Genomic DNA, 21,058 nt, shown 5'->3' on the forward strand with positions numbered 1-21,058 from the left:
ATACACACACATACATACACACACATACACGGACACACCCATACATACTTACATACATACACCTATACACACACACAACACGCCTACACACCTACATACACACACATGCATACACCACACACACATGTACGCACATACACACACATATACTTACATACATATATACCCCCACACATGCACACACACACACCATACGCACATGCATGCATGCATGCACACGCGCACACCTACACACGCATACACACACACACACGCACGTACACATACATACATACACACACGCATACATACACCCATACACATACATGCATCCTACACACACATACATACACACTCACACATACATACACACACACAACACTCACTCACACACCTGTATGTACGCGCACACCACATGCACATACACACACTTCCCCCCACCCACACGTACATACATACACACTCACACACATACACACACACACACACACCACGACATACATCTATGCACACACATACATACACACATACTCACATACATTCATCGGACACACTGCCACCCAGACATACACACAGACACACCACACATCCACACACATACATACTTACGCGCGCATACTCGCAGGCGCGCGCACACACGCGCTTGCGCCGGTTCGCGCACGCATACGCGCCGCAGGCACCTCGCTCTTGGACCCGACGAGACCTCCCGCCCGTTCCTGGGACCGTCGCGTGTCGTTGGGTTTTTGCCACGCCCGTCTCCGCGGGACCACTCTTCCATCTTCCCCTCAGCTGGAGTCCTTTTTCCTTAACCCCCCCCTTTTTCGTTACACACACGCGCACACATATACACACATTGCTTAAAATAACATTACTCTTACACACATTCAATCTACTCTACGCCATTAATACCACCACGACACTGGACACACACACCACTACTACTCAACACACACACTACTACTCAACACACGCTGGCACGCTACATACGCCCCCACCCCTTCCCCTCCCTCCCTTCCTCCTTCCTTCTTTTTCTTACTACTGACCTTGTCTGCTAGCTGACCACTATCTCGCCCTACCTCACCACGCCCTACAACAGACGCACACACTAACACACACATATATTTTTTTGTTTTTTCATCTCGCTTCACACACCACACATACACACACGCACACGCACACACTCACACATACACACACATCTGTTGCGTTACCAACCTTATCTCCACTCTTTTGCCTTTAAAAACCCACTTTGCTCTGTTATCGTAAACATCCGCCTTTCACACCATGTGCCACTCGTAAACACCAGTCGTCTTTTTTCTCTTTCCCTGTTGCCCGCTCTGGGATCTTTCTTTTCCTCTCTCTCTTCTTCTTTATGTTTCCGGACGAAGAGCTCCGCTCGAAACGTCATACCTCCCTGCTTCCATTTCCTGAGCGCCTATTAATAATAATACTGTAATTGTTCCAGTGTTGTTGTTTTTTTGTTTCCCGTTTGGATTAAAATTATATATATATATATATATATACACACACACACATCTATATTTATATATAATTTTATTGTTAATTTACAATTATAATAGGGCACACGTGATGCCAGCATTGTTGTGAAAATCAGAATCGAAAATCCCCCAAGAAAACCGCCAATCATTTTACTAATGATAATAATGAATTATAATATCTATATAAATATTTTCGAATACTTACACATTTAGTAATTTTATACACTGACACTGTTTTTTAATTTGGCGCATGCTTCTCAACTAATCGAGCAAAGTTTTTAACCCTAGGTATATAGTAAGACCTGCTGATGAGAATTGAAGGAGATAAACTCTCAAAATTTTAAATCACTTGATCCAGGGATATCTATTTCCTCATTCCACGGCTGTCTGCCGAGATGGTAAGTTAATTTCTTTGCTCGTAGCCCGATTTTTGTTGCGCTTGTTATTTTTCTAGTGATTGGTGGTTTTCTTGGAGGAGTTTTCGACTCTGATTTTCAGAAATATGCTGGCACCGTGTGTGTCCTATCATAATTATAAATTAATTAGAAAATTTTGGATTTGCCATTTATCGGCTTTTGCTTGTTGGCCACCTATATTATTGTTATTATTCATCTTACTAATATAGACGGAAACTGAAAGAAAACAGTACTGTATGCATATATATATATATATAATATATATATATATATCTATATATATATATATATATGACTGATGACTTGCGTGGTGACTTTGTTTAAAGTGAAGAAGGGTTGCTCACCACCATCCTCATTCTCTCGTCTGAGGCCGTCTTCAATCCAGTGGAAAGACGAGATTAATTAAAAATCTATTGGCTAACTACATCAAGTATGCTAGTGCCCAGCAAATTAGTAGATAATGCAATAAAAACATTCTACCTGTCAGCTATTGAAAACTTTTAATTAATTAATTAAAAGTCAAGGAAGGTAATTAAGAGAATAATAAAATAAAAATAACATTATAATAAAATTATAAATGCAACTTACATCTCCCCGTTTTATATTTATGCCTTCATTAGCCTTCAAAAATGCTTGGTTGATTATAAAAGACCTTTCGTTATCGCTCAATATTGCATTGTATAGTACCATACTTTGTGTTTCTTCGTCGACGTATGACAAGGAATCTTCGTAATCCCGCTTCACTTTCTCCATATCCAATCCTGCTTTAGCCAACAGAATCTGCTCAGTGTTCAGTATGGACATTATTCGACTTATTAAGGTTTCTCCGCCTGCAATTGAGTAGTAGTAGTAGTAGTAGTAATAGTAGTAGTAGTAGTTATAGGCACAAGGCCTGAAATTTTGGGGGGATGGGGATAGTCGAACACAACGAGCCCAGTACTTGACTGGTATTTAATTTATCGACCTCGAAAGTATGAAGGGTAAAGTCGACCTTAGCGGAACTTGAACTCAGATCGTAAGAACGGACGAAATGCTGCTAAGCATTTTGCCCGGAGTGCTAACGATTCTGCCAGCTCGACGCTTGATAATAATAATAATATAATAATAATAATAATAATAATAATAATAATAATAATAATAATATAACACAATAATAATCTATCTATCTATCTATCTATCTATCTATCTATCTGTCTATATATATATATATGTATATACACATACATACACACATTCTTTTATTCTTTTATTCTTTTACTTGTTTCAGTCATTTGACTGCGGCCTTGCAAGAGCACCGCCTTCAAGGGGTTTTTAGTCGAACAAATCGACCCCAGGACTTTCTTTTTTAAACTTACCAGCACCGATTGTCAAGCAGTGATGAGGGGACAAACACAGGCACAAAGACACACACATACATACACACACACATACATACATACATACATACATACATACATACATGCATACATACATACATACATACATACATACATACATACATACATACATACATACATACATACATACATACATATTAGAATGCGGGCGCATGCATGTTAATATTCTTAAGTTATTACACCTAGAAAAGTACAGAACAAGATTTCTACAGTAGAATTTGCCTAATTCGTCACCTCTAAAGAAAACTAAAAAGTACTTTAAATTAAAATTCTACTATATTTAAAAAATTTCAACCGAGAATAACACTTTTAAAATTTACTATATTTTATTAAAACAAAAATTATAAAAACATTACTGGGCTTTTCCATCCGAATTTAAGCCTAGGGGCTTATATTTAGAAATTATTTTCATGTATAGCCCCTGTAATTTTTATTATTTTCAAAAATAAATTATTTAAGTAAAATCATTTAAGTCTGTATTTAAACCCATGGGCTTATTTTTTAAAAAAAGCAGTTTTTAAAAATGAAGCAAAGTTAAATTAATTTTTAAAAATACAGTAGAATTCGCTTAATTAGTCATCTCTTGGAGATGACCTGCATGACCTTGCAGGTGGGGGCCCAGTTAGATTTCCCTCCAAAAATGAACGTTTGGAAGGGCTATATTCTGAATATAACTCAAAGAAAAGGCGGCGAGCTGGCAGAAACGTTAGCACGCCGGGCGAAATGCGTAGTCGTATTTCGTCTGCCGTTACGTTCTGAGTTCAAATTCCGCCGAGGTCGACTTTGCCTTTCATCCTTTCGAGGTCGATAAATAAAGTACTAGTTTCGCACTGGGGTCGATTTAATCGACTTAATCGCTTTGTATGTCCTTGTTTGTCTCCTCAATGTTTACCGCCCTTGTGGGCGGTAAAGAAATATATAACTCAAAGAGGAGAAAAAGAAAGGAAGGAAAGGAAAAACGAAAGAAAGAAAAAAGAAAAAAGAGGAGGAAAAGAAAAAAGGTGGGGGAAGGGAGACTTTTAGTGATGACCAAACTGCACCTGCTTTTTTTTTGTTTTTTGAAGAGGTCACTATTCTTAAACTCATTCCAATACAATGGTAAAGGACTAAGTAAATAAATGAATGAATGGTGGATAGGAAGGTGGATACCCTTTCTCTCTCTCTTTCCCTCTACCCATCTGTCTATCTGACTATGTATGTATGTATGTATGTATGTATGTATGTATGTATGTATGTATGTATCTATCTATCTATCTATCTATCTATCTATAACTGCTGTCACGTGTGGGACGAGTCGGTTTATCAGCTGAGTCTATCGTCAATATTGTCACGCCTCCCTCCTTCAAACGGGAAGGAAGAGCTATTTTCATCATCCTTGTGGCTATGGCGAAAGAATGTATCTGGTGGACGCGTCTGAAAGGATTGGAGACAAACACTTTCCTCTCTGGTCAATCTCTCATCAACTTCTTCAAGTACCACTTGAAAAGGAAAGTGAGAGTAGAGAGGCAAGTTTTGTCTAGCGAATTTTTAAAAAAAGGGGGTGAATGTAGCAAGAATGGCACGTATGAATGACGAAGCCACCTTGAGCATGATCCTATGAACCCAGAAATTGAAAACAAAGAGTTGCTTATTTCGCAAAAAAAAAAGAAGAAATATAACATGTGACTCCATTGACCGAGGTTACCGTGGTCTTTTCCGTAGGCTTTTCTTTCCACGGGTAAACCTCACCTGTCCTCCCCTTTACACTTCATATTGACATTTCTGTGATAACGATCCCTATTGATTCAATTTTTTTTTTCCTCTCCCCCTTTTTTTTTTTACCCCCCCTTTTTTTTTTGTCCTCTTTCTCTCCTTTTACGACCCCCTTTTGATCGAAACTCCCCCTTCCTTTTTTTTTTTTTTTTTTTTAAACCATCAAAAGAAAAGCTCTACCTTGTAATTTGTTCTATCTGTGTGCAGCCCTGTGTGGCTAATAAAGAAACATATCTATCTATCTATCTATCTAACAGCCTATCTACCTACCTATATTTCTATCTATCCATCTCTATTTTCATGGAACCTCACGAAAAAAAAACAAAAAAACAATGTTCTCTTCTAAACACCCCCCCAAAAAAAACCCCATCTGTTTTATATAAATGAGCAAGCTGTTTGTACATTCACAAAAACTTTTTTAATAAGTTATAGAAAGGAACGAAAGCGCTAATAATAATAATAATAATAATGAAGAAATAAAAGGATTTTTTTCCAAAATTCTGACGACCTTTTTTTCTCAGTATTCAATTTCTGTACATCACACCTAACACACACACACACACACACACACACACACACACACACACACACACACACTCTCTCTCTCTCTCTCTCTCTATATATATATATATATATATATATATATGTGTGTGTGTGTGTGTGGTGTGTGTGTGTGTGTGTATATATATGTATGTATATATGTAAATATATATATATATATAATATATATAATATATATAATATATATATATACAGAGATAGATAGATAGATAGATAGATAGATTAGATAGATAGATAGATAGATAGATAGATAGATAGATAGATAGATAGATAAATAGATAGATAGCGACACTAGTATCTTTAATGATTAACTAAAAGAAATATAAATTCACAACTGTAAAATAGGAAGAAATAAGAAAAATGTATAACAGATTGTCTGAAGCACGACCAAGTGAGGCTCTCTTCTATTTTGGCTTTAAAAATAGTTTAAGACAACGAAAATAACTGAATATATAAATAAATATATAAATGGATATATAAATATATAAAGAAGTAAATAATTGCATAAATAATATAAAAACTGCTTGCATTTAGCATGCAGTAATATCGTGTTGACGTAACGGGAATGTCTCGAAATAGCTGTTCGATAAAATACAGGATATCTGTCGACCACCTGAGTTCATAGCATGTCTTATGTCTCTCAGCAGGAACCATTTCGCTTTATAGAGCAATTTCTGCTTTTCTTTTTTCCTCTTCTGTTCTTTGTCGCTAATTATTTATCGTAAGCATTCAAATGTTAAAAGAAATATCTGATGCGTATTAAAAGAAACCAACGTAGGAGAAGAGATGGAAGAGTTGTGAGAGTCTCTTTTTTTTCCGGTATTTTTCCAACTCTTAATACATTGAGTTCGAATCTTGCGGAAGTCAGTTTTCTTTTACATTTTTTTCGTGGTCGATAAATATACTGCTAATCCAGTACAGAGGCCGATTCTGTACCTCTCTCTCATACACTCAGTTACTTATTCACTCATATACACATACACAGACATGTTTTATCAGTCGGAGCGACGAGGACTATCTGGTGATCTATAAGGATGGCTGATGATTTGAGTTAAAACTTTCTAAAGAAAAGTTACACACAGTCGCCCTCACACTCTTGTTTGTGACCGTCTTCAATCCAGTGTCAAGACCAGGTCAAGATGACTTGTGGCGGAAACGGAAGCTGAGGATGACCAAGATGTCTTATTTGCTTCATCTTGCTTTCTCCGTTTCACAATGTGTTGCTGCAGCAGCAGCTTTCCTCTGCGTTGATGATGAGGGTTTTTTTTATCCACAGAGTCCGCCGGATTCAGTTTTTACATAAATAAGTAGGCAAGCCCTTACATACTAATTACCCCATAGCTGGGGCCCTGACAAATGTTACTACTTTGGGTCAGAGTAGACCTGGGAACAATGGTGGCTAAGAGGTGGTTCCACACACCTCAGAACCCTGGAGCTCATGTATCAGGACCCCAACGCGCCGTTCAAGAATTTCCAGCGACTTCGAGGGCCACCTCCCAGTGGTGTCAGGCGTCAAAAAAGAGCCCTCGACTACAACAAGAAGACCAAAGTCTTTTTTCCAAGGTCTGGGGTCTCCCGCCCCTAAGCCCTAGACCATCACCTAATCACCCTTACACATCTTGTTGCTTAACAACAACAACAGCAACAAGGGCCCCAACACTGGATACAGTTTAAAGTCATATCAAGGACAAACACACTCGCTCGCTCACTCTTCACACGCATGCACACACACACATATATACATACACACACACAAACACACGCACTCTCTCCCTCCCTCTCTCTCACACACTCATACATGCACGTACTCTTTAGCTCTTTCTCTTTCTCTCTCTCCCCACTTTTCTTTGGGAGAAATCCGCTGCTTTTGAATTTGGATGATAGGTTCCACCCGGTTTTTAAAATGCCTGTTTGTTACCAATGCATCCCTACGTTTTTAACAAAAGTTGAGTGCACAAAGATGAAAATATCATTTTAAAGCTTGACAAATCAGAAAGAGAGAGAGAGAGAGAGAGAGAGAGAGAGAGAGAGAGAGAGAGAGAGAGAGAGAGAGAGAGAGAGAGAGAGAGAGAGAGAGAGAGAGAGAGTATAATAAAATAAAACAAATATTAAGATCTTACTGTCGGCAATGTCTGAGAGAAAGATGTGGATGGATTCATTCTTCATTTCTGCAGCTGATTTCAGAAGCTGGACTGAAAAATTCAGTACTATTTTCTAATTTAAAAGAAAGAAAGAAAGAGAAAATATAACGCATGTACTATGTATGTACGCATATATAAAAAATACAGAAAATATAACGATCCGAGTCAGTACCTCCCTTTAGCTTAAGACTTATGTTCGTATTTTAATTAGGGTCAATTTAACAGATCCCTTATTCTTCTATTTCTTTTTTTTTTTTGATGATGGTATTAATGGTATCATTGCAGTATTTGTAAAATATTGGGTTGTCCAGAAAGTTCGTGCCGATTTATAGTAGCTTACCTTTCGACTTATTTTAAAACACGATTGAGTCCATAAAATAGGATTTGACTACACCTCCATTTAGAGCACAGTTTAAGCTTTCTTTTCGTAGAAGAAGATTTATGTTCCTATAACCTGTGTTAATTCTCTAACCCTTTAAAATGGAAGATAAGAAAGTTCATTTTCGGCACTTGATGCTTTGGGAACCAGACAAAAATTACTGCAGTTCGGCTGGGATGTGTTACCCAACCCTCCATATTCACCAGATATTGCTCCTTCGGATTTCCACGTATTCAGGTCTCTGCAGAATAGTCTTAATGGTGAAAATTTCAATTCCTTGGATGACGTAAAAAGATACCTTGATGGATTCTTTGCCATGAAACCACCTCAATTCTGGGAAGAGGGTATTTTCAAGTTAAAAGAAAGCTGGAGACGCATTGTACAACAAAATGGTTCATATTTGGTTGATTAAAAATGAAATGGCAAGTATCTATTAACCTTTTTCTTTCCTTTAAAAATCGGCACGAATTTTCCGGACAACCCAATACATCGTATGACAGGTAGCTTATTTGATTATCTTTGATTATGTTGAAAATTTTATAATACTGAACACATTTTTGAAACAAATGCAAAAATCTTTCTGTATCTTTTACTTGTTTCAGTCATTAGGCTGCGGTCATGCTAGGACACAGCTTTAAAATTTTTCTTTTTAGTCAAAGGAATTGACCCCCAGTATCTTCCTTTAAGCCTGGTACTTGTTCTATCCGTAACTTTTGTCGTCCACTAAGTTACAAGGACGTAAACACACCAATACCAGTTGTCAAGCGATGGTGGTAGGGGAACAGAGACATGAAGACACACGCACTTAGGTATACACAAACACATTTATATATACGGCGGGATTCTTTCAGTTTCCGTGTACTAAATCTACTCACAAGGCTTCAGTCACCCCGAGGTTTTACTAGAAGACACTTACTCAATGTGCCAAGCTGTGGGACTGAACTCGGAACCATGTGGCTGGAAAGCAAGCTTCTTAGCACTCAGCCATGCCTATGCCTATCGTCATGAATGTAGGGTATTGACCTAAACAATACGATCGCTAAAACAAGCGGCCAGAGTAAGGTTCTTCCGAGGAATCTCTGGGAGTAAAGTTACTCGACAGGGTGTATAGCTCGAAGATCAGGGAGTCTCTCCCGGTCGAGACGCTACTTCTCCGAATTGAGAGGTCACGGCTCCGATATTACGGACATGTGAATAGAATGATTCAGGAAAGTAATGCAAAACGGATTCTTGAAAACTTAGCCAAGCGACTGTGGGCCAAAGTTGAGATGGTTGAAGAATATCAATAATCTCAGTTGGTTAGGCTTTGGACTCAAACAGGAAAGTGAGTTGCTCCCAATTTGTCCTTATGAAGGAGGAATTTGAGGACTCTAGTCCCACGACCGTCCTAATAGTGAGCGGAGAAAATGGATGGCATGGATGGATTAGTGAACAGACTATAAATTTCGGTATAGACAACGAAAGAAGTCTATGGCAGTTTTGTATTAATGCAATATTTATATGAATGTTAAGGCGGCGAACTAGCAGAACTGTTAGAACATCGGGCAAAATGCTTAGCGGCATTTCGTCCAACTTTACGTTCTGGGTTCAAATTCCTCTGAAGTTAACTTGCCTTCCATCATTTAGAGGTCGATAAAATAAGTATCACTTGCATACTGAGGTCGATGTAAACTACTAGCCCCTGCTCCGCCAAATTTCTGAGCTTATGCCAAAATTTGAAACCAATATTCATATCAATGTAAAATGACAATGAATATTTGCTGTACTGTAGGAAAGCCGTAAAAGCAAAAATATTGAAGTAATCCTTAGGAGAAAAAATAATTAATTCTGCTTCCCATGCTACGTTATATGTTTCGTCTTTTGAGTTGGAATAGCTTTAAGTTTCCCAATAGCTTTAAGTCTCTGATAAATGTTATTTTCAGTTGTATTTCATTTTTAGATTTGTCTCAGCCATTTGTTTCAACAATGCATAGAAGAAAAATATCTTATGAAATATGTATGGCTACACATTTAATATTATACGCATTCCTGATATATTTTTCTGTGTATTTGACATGTCCCCCACATTAACAACGTCTCTGCATATATATATATATATATATTATATATATATATATATATATACATATATACACTTTTCTATCTATCCGGCCAACTTTCCATCCTTTACCAAACCATTTTTCTCCCGCTTTCTCTTCTGTCTTCTCTCTCCTATTTTTTCTTCGTTTTCTTAATCAATCAATTTTTACTGCACACACACACGCACACACACACGGCCAAATGCACACGTATGTAAGGCATGTATGGATATAATTGTGTTTATGTATGCATATATATGTATATATATATATATATATAATACATATATATGCACATATATATATGTATGCATATATATATATAATATGTATGTGTATATATATATATATATATATTATATATATATATATATATATATAATCATACACATATATATATTTATATAGTTCTATACTTAAGAGATGAGGAATTACGTACATTATTTACATTATATATATTTAACGGATATTTGTCCTCATCTTGTTTGTTGCTAACACAACGTTTCGGCTGATATACCCTCCACCCTTCATCGGCTGTCTTGGGATAATTTCGAACCTGGGTTCTCATTCCTTAGGTATTTTTCGATATTATTATTATTATCATCATCATTATTATTATTATTATTATTATTATTATATTATTATTATTATTATTATTATTATTATTATTATTATTATTATTGTTGTTGTTGTTGTTGTTGTTGTTATTATATTATTATTATTATTATTATTATTATTATTATTATTATTATTATTATTCAGTCGTAGTTTATTTTTATAGCGTGCTTTCACTTCACTACCGAGCGCAGCTCTGTGTGCCTTGGGTATGTGCTGTGATTTGTGATGCTCTGATGGTTTGGTATGGAAAGTGTTCTGCGTAGGATGTGGTGCAGTGCCTAGTAGTGCAATTTTCTGTATGTTATATGTGTTTGTAAGTCCTGGTGTTTTTGTTATGTATTTGTCTGAATATTTTTTTATCATGCCTAATGCACCTACTATGATAGGAATTGTTTCTGTTTTCAGATTCCACATTCTAGTTACCTCTATTTCCAGGTCTTTGTATTTTGAGAGTTTCTCCATTTCTTTTAGAGACACGTTGTCATCACCGGTATTGATACATCAATTAGAAAGCATTTTTTTTTCTTCATGGTCTCTGACAACTATATCTCGGTCTGTTGGCCTTAATTTCTCTATCTGTGTGTATCGGCATATCCCAGAGTATGGTTGCTTTCTCGTTTTCTGTGACCTTTTCTGGTGTGTGCCTATACCATCTTTTTCTGTTGTTATTCATAATGTTGGCATAGCTTCCAATGTATGTAGGTTCCAACTCTGTCATGTCTGTGAATATATTCCTTCTTAGCCAGGACTGGGCAGCTAGAGATAATATGATTTATTGTTTCTTGTCCATCTCCACATATTCTGCAGTTACTTGTAATATTTCTTTTCATTACATGTTTTTGGTAATTTCTGGTGGGGAGGCTTTGGTCTTGTGCTGCAATTAAAAATCCCTCTGTTTCTGCTTTGAGTCCTGAGCTTCTCAACCATTGCTGGGATTTTTCTTTGTCTATTTCTTTTGCGTTTAGTTTAGTGCAGTATTTACCATGAAGGGGCTTTTCTTGCTATCGTTTTATCATGGTTCGTTGCTGTTCTATTTTTAGTTTGGATTTCATTTGTTTTATAGCTTTTGTTGTTTCTTCATCTTCTTCTTCTTCTTCATGTTTATTAGGTGGTATGATTTCTTCTTCTTCTTCTTCTTCTTATTTTTATTTTATTTTATTTTTATTCAGGTCACTTGTCGGAATGGAACTCTGAATCTTGGGGTTAGTAGCGTGCGCTCTTAACCACTATGCCATGTATATATATGCATGCATATATATATGTGTGTGTATGTAACTATATATATATATATATATATATATATATATAACATACACACCACGATATATATTATATATATATATATATATATATATATTATATATATATATATATATATATACATATATATAATATTACATATGATGAGATAGATAGATATAGATATAGATATAGATATAGATATAGATATAGATAGAGAGATAGATAGATAGATTGATAGATAGGATAGATAGATAGATAGATAGATAATACATACATACATACATACATACATACATACATACATACATACATACACACATACGTATATGCATACCTATCAGCTAATTACAACGTTCAAGGAAATAAGCAGCAGTAATTTCATAAATTAAGAGAGCAGACATCTCGTGGTTAGGAAGAAAACATCCTGAACAATAAAACATAAGAATACAAAATATACAAACTTTGAAGTATATCATGTATCTACGGACTCTAGAGCGTGAATTAATTTCAGGAGATACTTGAGGAAAATAGAGATTTTTATGAAAGAGTCATTGGATAAAAGAATATTTAAAAATCAAAAACAAACAAAAGTAAAATTTTTACTATTTGTATTTAGTTGAAAGGATATCGTCTCTGTATACTATTGATGTCAGTTGTAAGGAGTCAATATGGCGATCGGAGATAAAACTAAAATATCAGATGATGTCAAAACAGCAAGAAACGAATGAGACTACAAGTCTGAGGTTGTATTGAATAAAAATGAATAGTTTTTCAATGATGTAATAGAAACTCACTTCCTTAATAGTGATGCCGGTAAAATTAATATCACAAATGGGTTTTCTTTTCAAACAAAGTAGAATTATAATTGACAATTGTTAGTTTTATTTATTTATTTACTTTTAAAATCTAACAAAAATTAATGAAAAACTACAAATATCACTTTATTATAAAAGGCTTTGGTAGGATTACAGTATATAGTAAATATAGCTCACCTTCCTGTTTAGATAGCACTTTTTGATAAGAATATATTCGATTTTCGCAAAGAGGTCTCGCCTCAGTTTCCGATTCCTCAACAAAAGATCTAATCTTCTTAATATATATGATTTGTTGACTATATCTAATCTTCTCAATACATACGAAAGCATTGTTCGAGAGAATAGCAACAATAACACGATATATATATATATATATATATAATATATAATATATATAGATAGATAGATAGATAGATAAGATAGATAGATAGATAGATAGATAGATAGATAGATAGAAAGATAGATAGATAGAAAGATAGATAGATAGATACATTCATACTTACATACATATATATGTATATATTATTATATATGATATATGTAGATATTATAATTTCATTATTATTATAATATATATATATATTATAAATATATATTATATATACTAAGGCAGACAGACATAAGTTTTTCGATTGCATTATTTTTATCTGTCTCATGTGATGTTAAAAAATTAATTTTCAAAAATTCTTGTATGTATCAGCATTTCTAACTCCTTAAATTCTAAACATTGAATTTTGTTGATATCTATGTGGTCTCTGACATCCTACATCTTATATCCCAACCAAATTATAAACACCAGGTCTTGATAAAGAATTTCAAAGGTCTCAAATCTTAAATGAATTCTACTTTTTATTTTCTAAAGTTATGGGAAGGAAGAACTCATTACCTTTCATCCATTCAAGGACAATAACTATGTACCAGTCCAGGTTGCTGGACTGGTAAGAACGTCGGACTGGATACCTTGCATTATTTAATCCGCCTCTTTGCGTTCTGTGGAGGCGCGTGGCTTAGTGGTTAGGTTGTCAGCATCATGATCGTAAGATTGTGGTTTCGATTCCTGGACCGAGCGACGCGTTGTGTTCTTGAGCAAAACACTTCATATCACGTTGCTCCAGTCCACTCAGCTGGCAAAAATGAGTAACGCTGCGATGGACTGGCGTCCAGTCCAGCTGGGGAACACATACACCATTGAAACCGGGAAACTGGACCCATGAGCCTGGCTAGGCTTTAAAAAGGGTGCATTTATTTTTTTTTCTTTGCGTTCTAGGATCAAATACCTCCATAACTTACTTGTGAAAGCAGATTGAATTCACTGCCTGGTTTAACACCACAGATTGGTTAACATTAGCGGAATCTACTCTTTCGTAAGCATTCGGGTTAGTTCACCGAATAGGCGATACCTCCATCCTTACTTCTACAAATCTCAGATGCCCTGAGAATGGCTAATGGGCATTGCCTTTTCTTCTGATACGATGGTGTTATTTGTTATGATGTATCAGACTCAGAATTGCAACCATTTGAACTTAGCGGGTAGATAAAGTCTTTGTGTCCTTCAGTAATAAACACTTGAGCTGCCTTCCAACTGAAGGAATTTAGGCCTTTTCCGTCGAGCATGTGTATGTTACTGGATAAGAAAAGTTCCGAAAATGTACTTTCATCCTCATCATCATCATCTTCGTCGTCATCATCATCGTCGTCGTCGTCATCATCATCATCATCATCATCATCATCATCATCATCATCATCATCATCATCATCATCATCATCCTAATCATCATCATCATCATCATCAGCATCAGCATCATCCTAATCATCATCATCATCATCATCATCATCCTCATCATCATCATCATCATCATCATCATCACCATCATCATCATCATCATCATTATCATCATCAGGTTGCGGTTGCTGTGATAAGAAGTTTGCTTCCCAACCACATGGCTCTGAGCTCAGTCCCACTGCACGGAACCTTGCAAAAGTGTCTTCTACTATAGCCTATTGCCATGGGCCGACCAATGCCTTGTGAGTGGGTTTAGTAGACGGAAACTGAAAGAAGCTCGTCGTATATATATATATATATATATAATATATATATACATATACATATATATATATATGTGTATGTATATATGTGTGTGTGTGAGTGTGAGTGTGCGTGTGTGTGAGTGTGTGTGTCTTTGTGGCTGTGTTTGTCCCCCTCCCCACCACTTAACAACCGGTGCTGGTGTGTTTACGTCCTCGTAATTTAGCAGTTCGGCAAAAAAAGACCGATCGAATAAGTATCAGGCTTTAAAAAGAGGATTGGGTTTGATTCATTCAAAGTGATGCCCCAGCATGGTCGCAATCTAACGACTGAAGGAAATAGAAGATAAAAGATAAAATACTCAACCCTTTGCCTAACATATGTATCATCACACACGACAAGCAAAGGGTGAAACGACAAAAGAAATTCAAACAGTTGTCTATACTTACCATGTCGATTTCGCTTACATAGGGGTAGTACCCTGAAACAGCATTGACACTGGACATTAACTCTAAGATCTTAATCTCGGTGCTAAAATCGCTGATGTTGACCAACTTGTCAATACAAAGAGTAATTATCTGTTTGGTAACAAACAAACAAAAATGACAATAAGAACAAAAGCAACAACAACAACAACAACAAAACAATAATAATGATAATAATAATAATAATAATAATAATAATAATAATAATAATAATAATAATAATAATAATAATAAATGCCCTGATGCAGTACTAGGCAGTGGCTCTCATGGCTTCTGATCTTAACTGATTGGAAGTGTTATCATGTACATTGTTTTGTCTTGGTATAAAAGATGGGCTACAGCAAATATTCTGCTCAATACCACAGATTTGCTTGTCAGTTGTTTGACCTTAACCAGTTGAGCATGTCCCTTAGTGGCTGACGATATGTGCATCTCTGATCACGAGCAGAAGTAGTGGGGGAGCATCATAGCCATGTGTTGAGAGGGATTCTTTGGGGTTTGAATAATTCACCTCTGGAAACATGGGTGGTTCTTTCAACATCCTTAAACAACCCTTATTCAGGGTCCTTTTGAGCGGGATGGGCTACTCAACCTGAAGAAAATTCTAACTGGGCCCCACCTGCAAGGTCATGTGCTGTTTATCTTGATATGAAATTACCATGTCGCGCACATATGGTTGTGATGCATGTGCCTAGTGTACCCTTATCAGACGGGTAGTCATGATGGGTATATTGGGCTTCGTATATTTTACCCCAGTGTCACTTTGATGGCATGCACTGCTCTCTCACTCAATAATAATAATAATAATAATAATAATAATAATAATAATAATAATAATAATAATAGAAGGAGATTTAAAAGGGCCCCCTGAGGCATTAGTGTGCAGCGCTCAGGAACAAGCTCTTAGAACAAACTACTCCAAATATCACTCTGATAAAAGCACTGTCTCACCACAGTGTAGGATGTGCTCTGAGAAGGCAAGAAGTATAAGTCGTATTGTTAGTGAGTGCTGTAGGCTCGCTCAACGCGAATACAAAAGGAAACACAACAATGTGGCTAGATATGTTGTGCGGTAAAGCAAACCTTGAAAGAGCCGAACAATTGTATGAACACAAGTCAGAGGAAGTAATGGAAAGCGAATATTACAAAATACTCTGGGATTTTAACATACAATGCGACCAAGTCGTAGAGGCAAGACGGCCAGATATATCGTGCTCATCCATAAAGATTGAAAAGAAGCAAAGTTAATAGATGTTGCAATACCAGGCGATTCGTGGGTGAAATGTAAGGAAACAGAAAAAGAGTGAATAGGGAGGCAGAAGAGGAGGAGGAGGAAGAGGTGGTGGGGGGAAGAATAGGGAGACAGAGGAGGAGGAGGAGGAGGAGGATGTGGTGGTGGGCGGAATAGGGAGGCAGAGGAGGAGGGGGAGGGGGTGGTGGTGGGCGGAATAGGGAGGCAGAGGAGGAGGGGGAGGTGGTGGTGGTGGGCGGAATAGGGAGGCAGAAGAGGAGGAGGAGGAGGAAGAGGTGGTGGGGAAGAATAGGGAGGACGAGGAGGAGGAGGAGGAGGATGTGGTGGTGGGCGGAATAGGGAGGCAGAGGAGGAGGGGGAGGTGGTGGTGGTGGGCGGAATAGGGAGGCAGAAGAGGAGGAAGAGGAAGAGGTGGTGGGGGAAGAATAGGGAGACAGAGGAGGAGGAGGAGGAGGATGTGGTGGTGGACGGAATAGGGAGGCAGAGGAGGAGGTAGTGGTGGGCGGAATAGGGAGGCAGAGGAGGAGGAGGAGGTGGTGGTGGGTGGAATAGGGAGGCAGAGGAGGAGGTGGTGGTGGTGGTGGTGGTGGTCGGAATAGGGAGGCAGAGGAGGAGGTAGTGGTGGGCGGAAGAGGGAGGCAGAGGGTGAGGAGGAGGAGGTGGTGGTGGGAGGAATAGGGACGCAGAGGAGGAGGTGGTGGTGGTGGTGGTGGTGGTGGTGGGAGGAATAGGGAGGCAGAGGAGGAGGAGGAGAAGAAGAAGAAGAAGAAGAAGAAGAAGAAACGAAATAAGAACTTACGGGAGTGAGTAGGTTTATTCTTTCTTCGCTATCGTCGTTGGAAATTTTAAACAACATCTCCTCAAAAGTTTCAGGTTCTTTTTTGCCGGCATCGAAGTCAATAAATTTACCCTGTACCATTTTCCTGGCATCGTATCCTAATTTCTGTAGAACACTTTTGATCGACTGAGATTTTCATATAAAACAGAAAGAAAAAAATCAAAACAATGGAAAGAAATTCGTTTGCAATTGCTCTCTCTTTCTCTATGTGTGCATGTATGTAGGTAGGTATGTACATATGTAGATATGTATATACGTATGTACGTACGTATGCATTTAAGTTTGTACATATATACATACATATGTATATATATATATATATGTATATATGTGTATATATATGTATATATATATATATATATATATATAATACATACAATATATATGTATATATATATATATATATGTGTGTTGTGTGTGTGTGTGTATGTATTATATATATATATTATATATATATATATATTATATATATATATATATTATATATATATATAATATATATATATATATTATTTGAAGGCGCATGGCTCAGTGGTTAGAGCGTCGAGCTTACGATCGTGAGGTTGTGAGCTCGAATCCCGGACCGGGCTGCGTGTTGTGTTCTTGAGCAAGGCACTTTATTTCACGTTGCTCCAGTTCACTCAGCTGTAGAAATGAGTTGCGACGTCACAGGTGCCAAGCTGTATCGACATTTGTCTTTCCCTTGGATGACACTGGTGGCGTGGAGAGGGGAGGCCGGTATGCATGGGCGACTGCTGGTCTTCCATAAACAACCTTGCCCGGACTTTTGTCTAGGAGGGTAACTTTCTAGGTGCAATCCCTTTATATATATATTCTATAATTATAAGCATAATTATAATTACGGATCAGCAAAACTTGCTTCACCACATACCGAAATTTAGAAATAGCAGCTATTATATATATAGGCTTCGAATGTTCCGTCCGTGTTTTTTGTATCGTCTTCTAAATGTTTTGCGTTCTTGTCCCAGTTTGTATTTTTACATATACATATATATATATATATATATATATATATATATATATATATATAATAAATATATATATAATCAATAATAATAATAAAGGGTAAAATGAACTAATTAATTAATAATTAATAATTTTACCAAGTAGTTCGGTATGTTAAAAGAACTATTATCGGTAATCTTATACAAAAATTGTATGATTATAAGCATAATTTTATGGTAGTGAAATAGTATTTAACTGCTATTTCTAAATTTCGGTATGTGGTGAAGCAAGTTTTGCTGAACCTGGGGTCGATTTTCTCGACTAAAGGCGGTGCTCCAGCATGGCCACAGTCAAATGACTGAAACAAGTGAAAGAGTAAAAGAGTATATTTATGTAAATATATATATGGATCTTTTCAATTCTGAAGCCAGTTTTTTCAAATTTTTCCTACTGAACCAAACAATTTGAAACTTCGTATACTGGTAGAATGTGTCAAAAGTAAACTTAATTGTAAACCAGAATGAAAACGGAATTGTAACTTCTAAGTTTAACGTTGTTTAATAATTAGAATTTTAACCAATGATATTCCGTCATTCGGCTTTATTTTATTTACTCCGTCTCGACCACCAATTTGGTGACGTTAATTAACATCTTAAATGTAAACAGACCGCATGTCTCCGTGAAATCTCCTTCTAATTATTTAACGTACTCATGTTTCCAGGATCCTATAGTCAGCCACCTTCTAATAACAATATTTAAAACTAGTTAATAAGCCACATGTATTAAATTGAAAATGTTTCCATTCTGTTAGTACTTGCTTTCGTTTGCTATTAAGAAGTGGCATCTCAGTGACGAGGCTTCTAACAAGATTTCGTTTCTAAGCTAATGCGTTTCATTTCACTTATTGTATTTATTTGTGCAAAAGGCAAGAAATTTAATATTAAAAAAGCAAAGAGCTGGCAGAAACGTTAGCACGCCGGGCGAATGCGTAGCCGATTTCGTCTGCCGTTACGTCCTGTGTTTGTTTACAGTTTTCAAACGAACGTTAGTACGTCACAAAAGCGCTTTCTACGTCACACTAATAGAATGCAGTCAAGTTTTACACATGAAAACAAACAATCTGATTGGTTAAAATTCGCAGTTTTAATCTACGATTAAAGTCATAAAATAGATTTTTCTCAAATAAACTAGTTCCAACCTGTGTCTTGTTTTGCTAGACTCTATCAGCATACGAAGTTTCAGATTATTTAGTTAAGTAGAAAGATCTGTGGTCCTGGCTTCAGAATTGAAAAGATCCATATATATATATACACATACATACACACACATACATATTTATACTTATATACTTCTATTTGTGTGCGTGAGTGTGTGCATGGAGAGGGAGGGGAAAGGAAAGCGAGGAAGAGTCAAAAGGAGGTATTAAACAGGGAAAATTAAAGGACTTGGACAACGATAACCCATATACTCTCGTTTATGCATGCATACATATGTACAGGTATACATGTATATACGTATATAAGTGTATATATATGGCCTAGCGTAAAAAAATTAGTCAATAGACTATATATTATTCATATACGATACAGTGATTTGGAATTCAACTGTCCTTTCTAGCGTAATGGATTCCTATGATGGAAGCCTCTTAATGTGTTTTAATGTACACTGTATCTTGTATACATATATATTTATGCATATACATATATGTGCATATATGTATATACATGTGTGTGTGTGTGTGTGTGTGTATGTGTGAGTGTGCGTCTGTGAGCGTAAGTGGGAAACAGAATATGCTATTACACGTTTCAAGAGAGTGTGATTGACGTAGATGCATAATTAATACATTACACATTAAATTCAAAGAATCAACAATCAATTTCATGGTTAATTGCAAACATGCCTACACATCTACAACTAGTTGTTCTCTGAATATCAACGAAAAAATGCTGCAGATTTCATTCGCAAGTAAAGAGCAAATCAAATTGTGGCGAGTAGGAAGAACATTTTTATATCTCAAAAGAATGAGAGTAATCTCATCATAACCATTATTCCCTAGGAAGGAATTTCAACCGTGTTTCGAGGTCTGCTACCACAACAGCTCCTTTAGCTCAAGATATCATCAGGAGGAACCACGTCCAGTTTCGGCCCCTACTCCTCTACCATTTTGACGTGCCTTCCCCCCCCCCCGGTCTTTCGGAGGTGTCTTCAGCTCTGGTGTTAGGTGCATGTCTTCTTTCTTCTTCTTTCTTCTGTTCCCTGGCCTCTTCGATGTAGCGTCAAGGAGTGTCAGCGGGCGACTGACTGACTTGTCAAATTTTAAATACTTGCTGCTATCTTTAAATACTTGCTGCTAGGCTTCAGCAGGCAGCCCCATCAAGTTGTCACGTGACACTGTCTCAACTTTAACTGACCAATGAAGGCGCGTAGTCTTAGCCCACGCATTCTCTAAACGACCGTCACCTGTCAATCAGCGAAGCTAATTCAGTGTCAGCTTGTCTCACCAAGTGATGTTATTTTCCGCCGGTATGTTATGACTTTCAAGCCATTTTTGGTCTTCCCGCTTCAGCGATATATAGAAGCTGGCTTTTTCGGCCGCCTCCTGTATTACTGCTTC

The 21,058-nt window shown here is 36.8% G+C and overlaps 1 protein-coding gene across 1 annotated transcript in view; it reads right to left on the reverse strand.

Annotated features, from left to right (window-relative positions):
• The window catches only part of LOC118767833, a 226,689-nt gene that overhangs the window by 67,504 nt on the left and 138,127 nt on the right, over window positions 1-21,058 (reverse strand). The window contains exons 7-10 of the mRNA XM_036513113.1: window positions 17,440-17,604; window positions 15,353-15,481; window positions 7,725-7,818; window positions 2,483-2,724 (exon numbers count right to left, since the gene is read on the reverse strand). Coding sequence (XP_036369006.1) covers window positions 2,483-2,724; window positions 7,725-7,818; window positions 15,353-15,481; window positions 17,440-17,604 — 630 coding nt within the window. The remainder of the gene's footprint in view (window positions 1-2,482; window positions 2,725-7,724; window positions 7,819-15,352; window positions 15,482-17,439; window positions 17,605-21,058) is intronic.

Source organism: Octopus sinensis, linkage group LG2 (assembly GCF_006345805.1).
Source record: "Octopus sinensis linkage group LG2, ASM634580v1, whole genome shotgun sequence".
Lineage (NCBI taxonomy): Eukaryota > Metazoa > Mollusca > Cephalopoda > Octopoda > Octopodidae > Octopus > Octopus sinensis.